This window comes from Terrapene carolina, unplaced genomic scaffold (assembly GCF_002925995.2).
Source record: "Terrapene carolina triunguis isolate 2854851 unplaced genomic scaffold, T_m_triunguis-2.0 Scaffold84, whole genome shotgun sequence".
Taxonomy (NCBI): Eukaryota; Metazoa; Chordata; order Testudines; family Emydidae; genus Terrapene; species Terrapene triunguis.
In genome coordinates this window covers 12,638,813-12,653,654 of record NW_020664435.1, presented here as the reverse complement: position 1 = coordinate 12,653,654, position 14,842 = coordinate 12,638,813, and the positions used below count along the sequence as shown (strand labels likewise).

The 14,842-nt window shown below is 38.6% G+C and overlaps 1 protein-coding gene across 1 annotated transcript in view; it reads right to left on the bottom strand.

Annotated features, from left to right (window-relative positions):
• Nucleotides 1-14,842, bottom strand: part of HACL1 (2-hydroxyacyl-CoA lyase 1) — a 35,530-nt gene that overhangs the window by 12,998 nt on the left and 7,690 nt on the right. Inside the window, exons 3-8 of the mRNA XM_026649385.2 lie at nt 11,957-11,997; nt 9,194-9,274; nt 5,093-5,165; nt 4,544-4,621; nt 3,493-3,587; nt 1,611-1,723 (exon numbers count right to left, since the gene is read on the bottom strand). Of these exons, the coding sequence (XP_026505170.1) occupies nt 1,611-1,723; nt 3,493-3,587; nt 4,544-4,621; nt 5,093-5,165; nt 9,194-9,274; nt 11,957-11,997 (481 nt within the window). The remainder of the gene's footprint in view (nt 1-1,610; nt 1,724-3,492; nt 3,588-4,543; nt 4,622-5,092; nt 5,166-9,193; nt 9,275-11,956; nt 11,998-14,842) is intronic.

Sequence of the window (14,842 nt, the reverse complement as noted above, 5' to 3'; positions counted from 1 at the left end):
AAAGCTTATGCCCAAATAAATCTGTTAGTCTTTAAGGTGCCACCAGACTCCTTGTTGTTTTTATATTTTGATAAGTGACTTTAGGGTCTCTCTTTAGTTTTAGTCACTGACCATCTCCTAAGCACTTGAATGGACATGCAAACAAAAGCTCTCTGATTATTTAGTCATCTGCAAGATCTTGATTACTAGAAAACAAGTCCAATTTTAGAGGACTGGAGTACTCTGGTGATCGGTAGGAAGAACATAAAAATTGTTCTAGTGGATCAGATTCGTGGTCCAGCTAGTCTAATACCTTGTTTCTGACAAAGGCGATCATCAGATGCTTCAGAGGAAGGTGCAAGAAATCCCATAACAAGCAGATGTGGGATAATTTGACCCCAAAGAAGGTCATTGGCTTAAAACCTGAAGAATGAGGTTTTATATCCTTAGCAAATTTTTTGTTAGCATTAAACTACAATAACTCTGGATATGCATGTTATCCATACAAATGTCCAATTTCAATTTGAATTTTGCTGTATTTTTGGCTTCAGCAACATCCTGATGAGTTCTGCAGTCTAATTACACATTATGTGGAAAAAAGTATTTCCTTACATCAGTTTCAAATGTCCCACTATTCAATTTCATTGAATGTCCCTTTGGTCTTGTGTTACAGAACAAGGAGAAGAGATGCTCCTAATTTACCTTCTCTATACTATTCATTATTTTATATACTATTATCATGTCACGTATTTGTCTCTATTCTATGAGTAAACAATCCAATTTTTTTCAATTTCTCTTTATGTGAGAATATAGAACCTCTCTCTCTGATATCAGAGCCTTTCATCTCTCATTCACCTGTTCATATTCAGCCAGCTCTCTAGTAACTGGCTAGCAAGTCAGTGGCCTTTATTAAATAAATTGGTGGTTTCAATTCAGTTCCTGCTGGACATGTGTCTTCCTCACAAAAAGCATCAGAACTGCTGCCCCCCTTAGAAGAGAGGCAAAATGACTGAATGGGCCTGGAGTCTGAACTACCCTCTGATCCATAGAGGGACCACCTCTAGATCAGAAATGAAGTGCACTGGCAGAGTGTAGTGGAAAGTCTGTAATATAGCAATGGCAGCCGCAGCTGTTGTATGGTTACAGAGTGGGCTTTATGATTTAGGTCTGGTAGTCTGGCACATTCAGTGAGTACAAATCAAATAATAAAGATCACTTTGGTTCGGTGTTATGATTCTCACAGTAGAATGCAAGAGTATTAGACAGGTATATGTCAGAGAAGACACTTTTACATTTTGACAAACAGGGTTTGTTTAAGTTTTGGTTGGAACAGGCTTTACACTTAGGATAATATTTACCCATTTGTTCTCCATATATATTCAGTGTATTGTATTGGCTTGACTTACTCTAGATGAAAAAATAAAGGGAAAATCTAGAGCAAGCCAGTATATGTTCAAGATGGAGGAAAAAATTTATTCCAGTACTAAAACAGATTTTAGTTCCAAGTTTAAAGATGCTATTTTATAAACAGTGAAAGAAAAAAAGATGTTTTAATTTTATGAAGAAAATTACTTTGGTCACTATTCTTTCCAACACATGGAAAAGTTCAAAGCTACATCAAATCATGTTACCTTTGCCAATGATTAGGAGAGGCTGTCTGGAATGTGCAAGGATAGATGCTGCTTCAGATACAGCAGAGTGTTCAGCTGTGCAGACAGGGGGTGGCAAACAGCACTTAACATATCTGGAAGACAGATAGGCTAGCATCTTCAAAGGAAATGCAATGCAAAGCAAGCAATTCTCAAAGGTAAAATCAGTCACTCACTGTAAAACAACAGAGTTTGTATTTCACAATTTAACAGTCCATGGTATTCGTCAGAACAGCAAATTTATTTTAAAAACAAAATTTAAATTGCTCATCATATTCAAACCAAATTTTTCTGAGAATAAGCCACTCCATAGAACAAGCAAAATATTTAGCATGCTGCAAAAATAAAACCCCTAATTTTATATGTGTGTTACACTGGGAACTAATAACTTCTGCATATTTCTATTAACACATACATAGTAATTTTAAATCAAATTATTTGTCTTGGCAAAGCCTTGCATTCTGAAGCTTTCCTTTCCTTTCCCTCATATGTGGGCAACTACCTCTCTGCATAAACCCTCTCTTCTCATTATAGCACTAAAACGGCTGCAAAGGCTGCCCACTCCAGTTTCCTCCCTACTGCTTTTCATAAAAGTAAAAAAAAAAAAAAAAAAGAGATGATATTTTCTTGAGAAACCTGCCAAAGGTTCAAGATTTCTGCAATTGTCCTGGCGAGGGCAGGGGAAGAGGAGGAATGCAACGGAAACCTCCTCTACCACCTTTTTAATTGCAGGTTCTACCACGTTCCCATATAAGCCTGCAAAACCTAGCACTTCATATCACAGGAGTGCCTCAATTAACACAATACCTGCCATTCGAATGCCACCCCATTAAGTCAAGGGGACTTCAACATGTACTTAAGTGCTTTCCTGAATAGGAATGGGGCTAAGTACATGCTTAAGTGCTTTCCTCCTCCCTAATGTAAACAGTCCCTGTATTCTCAGTCTCTCATCATATATAAATATATATATACACACACACCGTATCTACTCGTTCATAAACTGAATATTTTTGGTAAAAAAAAAAAAAAAAAATGATGCATCAAAGAGCGGGGGTTGGCTTATCAACGGGTCTACACCAAAATTTGATGATTTAAACTCTATGGAATCATTGAATTGAATATCTAATACATTGTCATTTTGTTTACCTGGAGCATCTGCAGACATGGAGCCCCTCAGCTCCCCATGGCCGCGGTTCGCCATTAGCCACTTCCCGCAGCTCCCATTGGCTGGGAACGGCGAACGGCGAACAGCCACAGGGAGCTGAGGGGCTCCATGCCTGCAGATGCTCCAAGTAAACAAAATGTCCCGACCTGCCAGCGGCTTACCCTGATGAGCCGGGAGCCAAAGTTTTCCAACCTCTGAAATATAGGGTCGGCTTATGAAAGGGTCATACAGTTTTTGCTATTTTTACCTATCCATTTTGGGGGGTCGGCTTATAAACAAATGGGCTAATGAACGAGTATATACGGTATATTTTTCAATGTCTCCTGGTAATTCATCACCTATCCTTGAACTCATCTCTTTCTCCTATATATCCCTAGTATTCTAGGTGAGAATGTACCACTGCTTTACATAATGGCATAATAATACTGTCGTAATATTTCACTTCTTATAAATTCACCCCTGCATGACATAATAGAAAATGTTTTCACCCCTACTACATGCACATGCTGGACTGCAAGTAATATAATTTCAATGTGTTCAAGCCCCTATGGTAGGTTGTGCAACCTTTCCTTAGAAAGAAAAAAGAAATATTACTTCAAACTGATTTTTTTGCTAAATGCAATGACCAATGGATTAAAAGATCATGTAGGAAAAACTCCATATCTAACAACATCACCCACGCAAGTAACTTGTACTCACTTGACAGAGCTCTTGTTCACCTGTAGATTTACAAAGTCTCCTGGCATGTCAACATAACAGGCACCTGGGCGACCATAGATACTGCACCTCACTGCCTAGATTTATTGCGAGAAAAGAACCATTTTAATCCCTGTTTAAGAGAATTTTTAATAATCTTGATACTTAAAAAAAAATAATCAGAGTGTAATGAAGCAAGTGAGCTGTCTTATTCCCTATGCACCTGCAGGTAAAACCTCCTGGACACAATTTATAATGGGCTATTTTAACCTAACATTTTATGTTTTGTTAACTTTTTAAATTCCCTCCCACCCCATTTAAGCCAGATAAAGTGAGCCAGTGGACAGAAGGTACTGGATTGTAAATGCTTTGCCTCATACACTGAGACAGCAACACTATCAGCTGTTAAATCAGCAGTTACGAAGTCAAAATTTCCTGCTGAATTTCTGTTTAAAGTAGCATAATCCTTGAAGCCTCCATCTTTTATTACTTAGGACACGAGTGCTCCTGTTCCATAGATGCTACTGTGCTGAACTGGCACTTCTGGAAAATTGCTTGTGACAGGATTTAAGTTGACACGGCTAATGTGGTGCTGTAGCAGTGGCGTGAGACTTTTCAAACCCAGTCCCGGAGAGCTAAGATAAGGATGTGTCTGTGGAAAACCTAAATCTCACAATATGAACATCTAGCAATACTCCTTCACAGCCAAAACTGAAGAGATGAACCTGCACATACGGCATTCCTAATTCCTGCACCTCGGTAACATAGAATGTCTTTTTAAAGACTTTATCCAACTCCCACTGAAATCAACCAAAAGATTGTTGTGGACTTCAGTGAGAGTCAGACTGAGCCCATACACTGTTTGTAATCTTATTCCATGAACTATCATATGGGAAAGATCTCCCAAGTGTTTATAGTGACTTAACTAATCAACAAGCCCATAGTAAATTTGCAGGAGTAGGTAATTAAATGATAACAACTATTTCCAAAACTTGAGGAATTAAAGAGAAGCTGCCTAAATGCTAACCATCAGTTGCTATGTACTGTTTTGTACCTTTTCAATAACAGCAGGAATAGCTTCTAGGCTGCTGGGTCTGACAGAAAATTTGCTGTACAGCCTACAAGCTTCAACCTGCCAAAAAAAAAAAAAAAGGAAACATTACAAGAATTCTTTAGAAAAGAGTCGTGGTGATTAATTCACATTTACTGTTTATAAAAGAAATAAATTCCACAGAATATCAATGCTTACAACAGCTTGTAATGAAATACGCTACAAAGAGGCACTTGACATGACAAACTCTACCTTTCTTATCATAGAGAGAGAGAATCTTTATCATGAAAAGAAATTATTTTAGTCACCAAAACTGATTCAATGAAGTGTTTTGCCGATTTCTATCTTACTTCGGTATGAATGGGTGTTCTGCATGCTGTGATAAAAAACAAACGGTCTTCCAGAAAGCAAAAAGTTACAAATTCCCACATAACCTCAGAAAGGCAGATCCCCAGCTGATTTCAGTGGAGCAATGACAATTTACACTAGCTGAGGATCTGCCTCCATTTATTTACCTGAAGCCTTTATGCAGAAAGTTATATATCTGTGTACCTGTGGGAATTCTTGGAAAGCTCCCATGATTTCCTGATTCCGGTCAGAGGAACCTCCAATAACAATCAAAGGCCTGAAACAAGCATAAAAGAATATTTTATTTTTAAAAGCAAACTTAAAAAAAACCCCCCACAAACAACAAAAAACACATCAAAAATCTGATTCTTAAGATATATATATTAGGATCTAATCCTGCCTATCACTTAATGCTTCTTACAGAGATACTATGCACCTTCAGTTTCCATTGACCTCAATAGGAGTAGAGGGTGATCAGCACTTTATATCAGACTCTAAACAGCATTCATTTGCCAAAGAGTAAACTTTTTAGTATCCTAAAGGATACTACAATTACATTTCTTCCACAGTGCATAGTCATTAGAATAAGGAATCTAGCTAAGTCTCTTTCTCAAAGAGAGGTTAGAGATCTGCAGACACTGAGTGTAGAGCCCTCTCCTGCACTGCAGATAAGTCATGCAGCAAGCAACACTTGGCCATACATTTTTCAGTGATGGCTATGCTTCTATCACATCAGATTTTTACAAAGAACAGAGAGATGAGCAACATTTTAACATGGCCATAGATGCCCATGTTATTAGTTTATGAGAGAGACAGAGTGTATACAAGAGAACGTTAATATGGGACATGGAATATATCTTCATGTGGGGCAGATTCTTATAACCAGTGCTGTAAGTTACAAATGCCTTCCTCCCATGATGAACGAAAACGAGTTCATTCAGTTTCTAGGTCAGTACGATACTTTATAAGCTGTGAAATGATGAGTTAATGTGAGGAGACCACTTGATTGATCTGCTTGTTTCAGTAAGGTGAACTCCAGCATAGCACTCCATTAGCTTTTCAGGATTTTTCTCCAAAAACATTTTCCTCTGTAAATCCTTTCTATTAGCATGCATAATAGGAGTACTTTAAAAGGCAAAACTAGAGAGCCCCCAGTGCATAACTCCAATCCTGAACACCACTGAAATCTGGGGGTATTTGGATCTAAATCTTAATTTCACAAGCAGGCCACTTCTCTACAGTGAGCCAAATTAAAACTTCTGATCCAAAAGTTTTGGAAAGCTGAGATTGGAACACTGTAGCTTGGTCTCATCTCTAATAAAAATCCCCATGGAAAACAGATCTGAAGAATACAAAACAGCCACTTTCCAGATGTTCTATTTTGTTGGGTGGTGGTACTTTACTTTCCTCTGAGGCATAAGATATAGGCTGGCATCAGAAAAAGGATAACTGTCTAGTTACATCATTGGTCCACTTCAGGATGACAATTCCTATGCCACTTCCATTTAGCTTTTCCAAATTTCATCTATGAAGAGGACTTTTAAAAAATGTTAACAAAAGCCTCTCAATATTGCATTCTAACGATTAAAAAATACTCTACACTTAAAAAAAAAAAAAAAACACCCCTACACTTCATTTTGTGTTTTAAGGCCATGAAGAAATTTGCTACTGCTTTGGGATCTTGCAAAACCAGACACAGTCCTGACAAACATTTCCCCCTCCCCCATAAATTCATTGTACATTACTGTGGGCATAATCCCATAAACGTTACCAAGAGTAGTACTTACTATTGTGAGCAGCCTAGCCGCAGTAAGAGCAGGTTAGGTAGGGAGAATATTGAAGTTCATGGAACTATTCACATTACTGAGTATTATGCTCAGCAGCAAGTGTCTGTAGGATGAGACCTTTAGCTAAGCTGAAGAAACACTGATGCAACCACAGGTTACCGTAGCATTATGAAGTGCTGCTCTTATCTGTAGTTTAATCTTCTAATTGTCATGAGCAATAATACAATCTTTCATGGCAGCGACACCATGATAAAACTACATGCACTCAAAATTGTGCTGACAGAAAAGCAGGGAATACTGTAAATAATTTTTAATAATGGATTTTATTTTTTCTGAATGGAAGAATTAAAGGTTTTCCCTCTTATAAGCATAATTCACAAGAGCTTCTTAAGTGTCTACTTTAATAGAGCTCACATAACAATTAGTAACAGGGTAGCAGACTCTCAGAAGGTTCGTCTATCTGCAAAGAAACAACAACCACCACCCCACAGCAGCGAGTCTCAGAGCCTAGATCAACTGATTCGGGCTCGCACTACAGGGCTAAAGACAGCACTGTAGACGTTCCCGCTTTGGCTGGAGCCCAGGCTCTGAAACTCAGCGAGGGGGGTGGTTCTCAAAGCCTGGTCTCCAGCCTGAGCAAGAACATCTACACTGCTATTTTTAGCCCCTTAGTGCAAACCCAAATCAGTTGACCCATGTCCGAGACTTGCTGCTGTGTTTTGGGGTTTTTGGTTTTTTTTTGGCAGAGTAGACATACCCAGAGTGAAATCCTGGCCCACTGAAGTCAATGGGATTTCAGTGGAGCCAGGATTTCACTCTCAGACTCTATGCCCAGATGTTACAACCTTGCAAGGTAAATACTGGCAAGTTGTGCTGGCAGATGGGTCCAGTTAATTCCAACTAGAGCATTAAAGGTGTAGAACAGTCACTTCTTGTTGGAGGAAATTAGGACAGAAGAGACCCTGGAGAGAAACCATAGGAACAGCCAAGCTCAGTGAGAAAAGCTTAGGCTGAGGTTTAAGGTATGTTATTATTTCTGAGTTACTAACACTAAATAAATAAATACAATAAATAAATGGGGGGGGGCAGTTTGGACAATAATTAAGGGTCTGTATCTCTGCTGAAAAAGGGGATAGAGATTCAGGCCCTGTCTACACGATGGGCAATATAGTGCCATCGCTATGCTGCTGTAATCCCATAGTGTAAACACAGACTACAGTGAAGGGTTTTTTCTCCCATCTCTTTAAAAACTCCACCTCTTCAGGAGACGGTAGCATTCTTTCATTGACCTAGCTATGTCTACATCAGGGGTTATGTCAGCATAGCTATGGCACTCAGGGGTGTGGATTTTTCACCACTGAATGAATGCATCTATTTCCATGACACCTACTATATGTAGGGGACAAAAACAATTAGCGTGTAGATTGATCTGATTCTCACTAGACTATCAAATCTTCTGTCAAGCTAGAGGATAATCCACTTCCTCATCTTTTGCCAAGACTTTAGATTTGTGCAAGATTAAATCAGGCATGCACAGCCAGTTTCAGCCAAATTGGATTTTCCGGGGGAAAGTGCAAACATCAGCCAAACATGTCTTATAAATTAACCAAAGTGCTATGAAAGCTTCTTCCTAGTGACCAAACTCATCAATTATTTAAAAGCAAAGTCACACCAGGATTTCTTTTGGTCAGGTAGTTTCATATATAACCAAGTATTTGCAGCCAATTCTTATGTAAAAAGTAGTTTGGACCCTATCCGATAAACTACAAAGTTTTCTTTCCATCAAGTGATTCTGTCAGCGTATACAAACACTGCTTTCTACATACGGAAATCTTCTAAAGCTGTCACTATTTGCTCTTTGCCAGCCAGCTGTTTATTAACTTTATGGTCTGATGCATATGTACCTAGTGCTATGCGATCTTCTACCAAAAATGTTTCACATAACCATTCAGCAACTTTATTTTTTTCACAGGCCAATTAAAGTTGCCATGTTGAAGTGAAGACTTGTGGGGGTAAACACTATTGCTATTGCACTTTCATCTTCATTTAATTCAACATTTAAACTGCTCAACAACACGCACCAAAAACCAAACATTTGGTTATTACATAGGCCAATTTGTTGACCTGTGAAGGGAGGAAGTCATTAACCCAAAGGCATTTGTAAGCTTCTTTTCTGATTCAGAGCTGCTTCTACCCACTGCACCCATAACAGAATACCAGAAGACTGGTTACCATCTTGATTTTTACATGTATCCGGGTACATTACACAGGAAATAACTGGATTTTACAGAACATATAGTGTAGCAAGGCAGGATGATTTTTATCTCTGAAAATGAGAAAAATTAAACTAGATCACCTGTACCGAAGAAAAATGAATTCACTTCTCATTTCCTTTGACAGAAACTTTTTATTAAGTATCAAAAAAGGTAGAAATATCTGCAATGAAGAGCAATAAACCAGTTTGGACAATGATTGTGCTAATACTTAGAATTTTTAAGAAGAAATGTAGGTACGTTACCAGCAATTCATGTTCGCATTTGCCATCCCACCCAGAGCATGTATGAGACCTGGACCAGAAACCACAAGACATATTCCTGGTCTAGAGGCAAAATAGATCAGAAGGAAAGTGAAAAATACAGATCATCATGTACAGTACAAACAAGAATTAGAAAAATGCTCAACTTCAAGAATATTAAATGTTTAGAGAGCGACAGTCAAATTGCATCATACAGATGGATGTGCTTGGAGGCAGAGATGCAGATTAGGAATCTAAGTAGTTTATTTCAGCTTTGTAACGTGTGCAGGCTGCACTTGTAGTTAGCTCAGGACCGCATAACCTATGCCCTGGTGGTCAAAAAGCTCCATTACTGTAACTGCCTTTAACCACATCTGCTCCATCACTGGCAGCCTATTATTTGGAAGACAGCGGGAGGTTTACTCCCTGGCTTGAGCTACCATGTTCATACTGTGCTCACCCAGGGTTTCCTGCATTGGCTGTCTCTAAAGGATTGATTTGACACTGCTGATATTTAAAAGTCTTAATGATGTAGGTCCAGGGAGTATTCAAGACATCCCCTTGAATCTCAGCCTGAAGAGTTTGTGTGTTCAAGCTACCCTCTTTTTAAGAGTCTCCATCACAGAACATGGAAATGTAAGTGGCGGATCATAGGGTGAGGAATTTGCGCTCCCTGAAATCTGTCTCATTTCTTTTCACTTTTAAAATCCTAAACATTTTGTATTCTAGAAGATGTTTTGTTTAACTTCACCACTGCTAGCCCTATATTTATGACTTTTCCCTCTCCATTTTGCCTTCTCTCCCCATCTCTTTGTCAGGTGTCCATGATTAAATTATATTTATTTTTTTAAGATTTTAGGAGTTTTAAATGTATTTTAAATTGTTTATTAAAATATACAGCACCCAGAGGACTTCAATAGAGAGTGAGGAGGGTAGGATGTGTAGAGTATTGGCCCTTTACAAAATAATTCCATGCATAAAGCTACATGAAGACAATACTAATACTGAACAGTTAAAGGGACAGTGTCAACCTAAAAACATCATTTTGTCTGATTTTTTTTTTTAAGCCTACAGTTGTTAAAAGTAACACAGACACTATAACTGGAAAAAGGAGTGTGTTTATTTTCTGCATTTTACAGTACTATGTCTGGTTGGTTTCACTCTTTCCCTTTTATAATCACTCCTCTAACTTTATACATGTGTGTGGGGGGGGGAGGGGATTGACACAACAGGGGACAGAAAAATATTTTTTTTAAAATAAGGAAACAATTATAAAAAAAATTACAGAGGGATTCAGGAGCATCAACAGCACATGAAAACTACTTTTAATTCATTTTTGATATTGATTAGATTTCAAGTTGACAGTGTCCCCTTAAACACTTTGGCCACATTTTCCATTCCACCCGAATCCTGCTCAATGAGGAGGGGCGGATCAAGGGAAGGTGGCATAAAGACATCTTTGTGCTTCCCCTATTCTCAGCCCATCCTCAACATTAGTAAGAGCAGCCTCTAACTATGTTTGGCTATAAGTTAACAGCCCTTAAGGGGCCATTCTTGTAGCACATAATAGAGTATGGTAGCAATCTGGCCCGGCCCCCTACAACAGTGGTTATGGGGTTGTGGTGGGGAGAGTCATCACAGAGCCATTATGCTGGCATTATACTATGTTGGAACATTTTTTATGGCAATGGTAGAGTGGCCAGTTCCACTAGGTTTACAGACCCTTTACATGGCAAAACAGAAAACTGGGTTCTTTATTAAACATTTATTCAGAGAAGAAAAATCAAACTATCAATATTTCATGTCATATTCTAACTCTGAAATGGACAACGGTGTGGCAGATCTCCCATACTAAGAGAAAGATATAGCACATCTCCCATATTGCAACAAACAGTGGTAGCGTTAGTTTTGACTATTTTTATATGAGTGTTTTGGGCTTACGGTGTTGCACTAGTATTTGGAGGTTAAAAAGTAAAACTGAAGAAAAAGTAATAAGACTGGCAATACTGTCTCTCTCCTAGTGAAACTTCACCACTTAATTTGTGCATGTCACTGTTCCTGCGTTGTGAGTCACATTGACACCAAAGTTGATACAGCAGTGAACCGCTAACTGTAACTCTAGATTTATGTTCCAACTATCACGACAGCATCTCCATGCAATAACACGCAGCTTGCATAAGTGCTAACCTTACACAGTTTTGAGTATAGAGCTTAATCATTGACTTAATTTTTATTAATACAGCAGGGTCAAGTGCCATGCATGTTCTAAATACTAGTTATATTATTGTGCCCCTCTCCCAAACTGAAAATAAATTCATTTGGCCATTTTTAACTTAGATGCAAGTTTAAAGAAACAAAATGTTGGTGGGTTTCTGTACACGAAAATAGTCTTATTTGAGGTAACTAAATCAGCTAACAGAGATGGTGCATTTTTGAGCATATAGTTCATTTGTCTGAAACAGTAAACTAATCTCACTTTCATTCCTCAATGGATAATTCACTAGTGGCTAAATCTCAATTTTTAGATTAAGGAAGTTAATAGATGCAAAGTTAAATTCAAAATGATACACAGACGGTAAATGCACTCAATCTGTGTAAATATAGATATAGCTATGCACTTCTCTTGTGCCATTTCAAAGAGGCACCCTTTATCTTTATGGGCTTACTCCATTTGCTTTAACTTATACATCATTTCCAAAAATAGAACAGAAAATGCTCTAGCTCAAACAATTCCTGTGGTTTATATAAAATAAATATTTAGCTTACTTTCCTGTCAGGTACCCAACAGCAGAGGCAGCATAGCAAGCCTATTGAAGAGAACACAAGTTTATTTACACATATCCACATTTCAGCCTTTCCACATATCAAAACTTTTAATCATAAAATTTAAATTAAATAGCAGCTTAAACATATGAATTGTTATGATTAATGGATCTTACACTAAGGAGGTAACATCCCATAGCCATCCCTTCCAAAGGGACATGAGTAAGGGTGTGTTGTATATACTATTAAACATGACATTCCCAAGGGTCTGCAAATACCCTTTAGCTAGGGGTCTGTAGCCAAAGGCTGAGTGACCACACACACGACCTTTTGCAGAAACACAAAAACAAGCATCCTCCTTTTCCCTCCAGGCTCTTCTTCCTCATGCTCATTCATGTCATGTAGGTTAATGACATTTACTTTTTTCATGTCCTTTTTTCGTGTTCTTGCCTGTTATTGCGCCAGGATATTGCATCAATAGAATCTGTAAGATGGGTTTTAAAATAGGAGACTGAATGTGCTTCGGTCATTAAAATGATCACTTTTGCCTAAAGGCTTAATCAGCTGAAAATGCTGGAAAACAGGTCTTCCCAACTGAACTTCTACTGTCTTAGAGGCTAAGTGGTTGGCAGTGGGACATAAACAGGAAAGGCAACTAACAGGAGGGTATAAGTCACACCAACTAGATATCCTAGACTCAGTGAGCCAAATTCAGAAATTATGTGTAAGGAGATTTAAATTACAGGTTGGTAAGCAGATACAAATCCAAGGGAGTGTAAATTACCCAGAGAGGGCCAGAGAAGGTGTAGGTTTCACAACTTAGACTCTGATGAATTTGGCCCAGTCTTTTGTGTACAGCAGTGCTCTCTGGGACAATGAGCCCAGAAAATTGTCAAAATGCCCCTCCTTTACCCTCAGACTCTTTTTTGATGCCATGATAAATCTGCACTCCTTTTGTATTTTTTTAAGTTGCTTTTTTGGCCACAGATTAACTGGTCATACAGTAAACATCTGGGATCTACTATAACAGCAATAAGCATTTACATCTTTTATTCCTCAATGGGGACTGGGGAACTTGACAGAAAAGAATTGCAGAATATGTTCTACTATTTGTACATTTCATAAATCTTTTACAAGGAGATGAGAAAAACATAACTGAACTGTCATCAATTTCTTGAGTATTAATGTGACATGAATTTTTTCCCCTCCTGCTGAAAACATGTCAATGTACAAATGTTTACAGAAGACATTTGGCGTGGGTGTTCCATTAACAAGGGTCTTTGTACCTCAGAAGCCGGGTGTCATTTTCTAAATGAGTAGCAAAATAAAACAGCACATAAAATACTACTTCAGATACAGTAATTACCTTTAAAATCTTCATAGTTTTGCTTTTTCAAGTGGATAACGTTGCCAGTGCTACCTGTACTAAGTACAGGGTAATACTGTGAACATCATTGTGATGGCAATTCTAAAGATTTTATGGTGAACGCTGTACACAATTTAGTATAGGCCAAGACACTTTCTCTTTCACAACAACAAAAAACCAGTGACTGCACTCATCGTATATATTAACTTAAATATTAGAGCTGAACAAAATTTTTGCAACAAATAGTAAATTTGCAGAAGAATACATTTTTGGGGCAACAAAACTATTCACAATTTGGGCCAAATTCAGCAAATGGTTTCAGCTGAAAAAAAAAAAAATGGATTTTTTTTTAAATGTTTTTTTCGACCATGCTGAAACAAAATATTTTGACTTTTCATTTCGAAATTTAGCTATTTTTTAAAAGTGAAAAATGCCCCAAAATGATGGAGAGGCAGCGGGGCTAAATTTGAGTGAAATTGTGACCCCATGTGGCAGGTCGCAACACCCGGAGTAGGGAGCCACTGATGCAGGTGAATGTGGGGTAGGGTCGCTTTCCAACACCCCCTTCCCCATTACCGGGGCTGCCCTTCCGCACTAGGCTGAGAGAAGTTATTCCTGGGGGAATTCTGTGTCACTGTGCGTGTGCAGAATTCATGTCCCCCACAGATTTCTTTGCTTCCCCGCAGAAAAATGACTTCTGCCAGGGAAGCAAAGGGAAGCCGCAAAAGCGGTCACATGCCCCTTCCTGGCAGCGTAGGCAGGTAGATTTGGGGGCCCGGAGCAGCCAGTGGAGATGTAAATCACTGGGGGGGAAGGGGAACGGGGGAAAAAGGAGCTGGGTGGTCGTGTGCGTGTGAGAGAGACAGACACTCTGTCCCTCTCGCTCGCTATTGCAGCATGCTCAGTGTGGAGGGGCAGGGCTTCGGGGCATTTCTGAGGAGGTAGGCTTGGGACAGGCTCTGTCCCCTCAGGCAGAGCAGAATGCAGCAGCCTGCCAGCTTAGTGAATTGTTCCCATTGTCTTTGTGAATTCCCCCAGGAGTATAAAACAGGTGTAAAAGTTTTAAGGCTCCTTTACATTGCCAGAGTGCTGTAAAGGACAGTATGGTTATGCTTATATTGCTTTAGTGATTATAACTGGTCTAACTTTTTGGACTGAAAAAATTTCCTATCAACATGTGTTCCATGAACTGTTTGCTAATTCTTTTCTGGAGATGGTCAGTAGCCAATATAAATTGTGAGTTTGATTCCCCGGTCCTCACTTGCTCTTCAGTTGCCTATGATGTAACACTGAGCATATGGCTGCATATATTTGTTGACTAATAACTAGAAATAAAGGGTAAAACCTATCTACATTACTATTAGGCACGGGGATTTGGGGATTTCCTCCAATGCTCCCCACTTTCATTCTCCATCCATTGTATTGTAGTTTAAATAAATTAACAAAATAATTGAAACCAGAGTGATTATACTGCATTATTTTGATAAATAAAATACACAGAATTTTAAAATACTGTGTGCAGA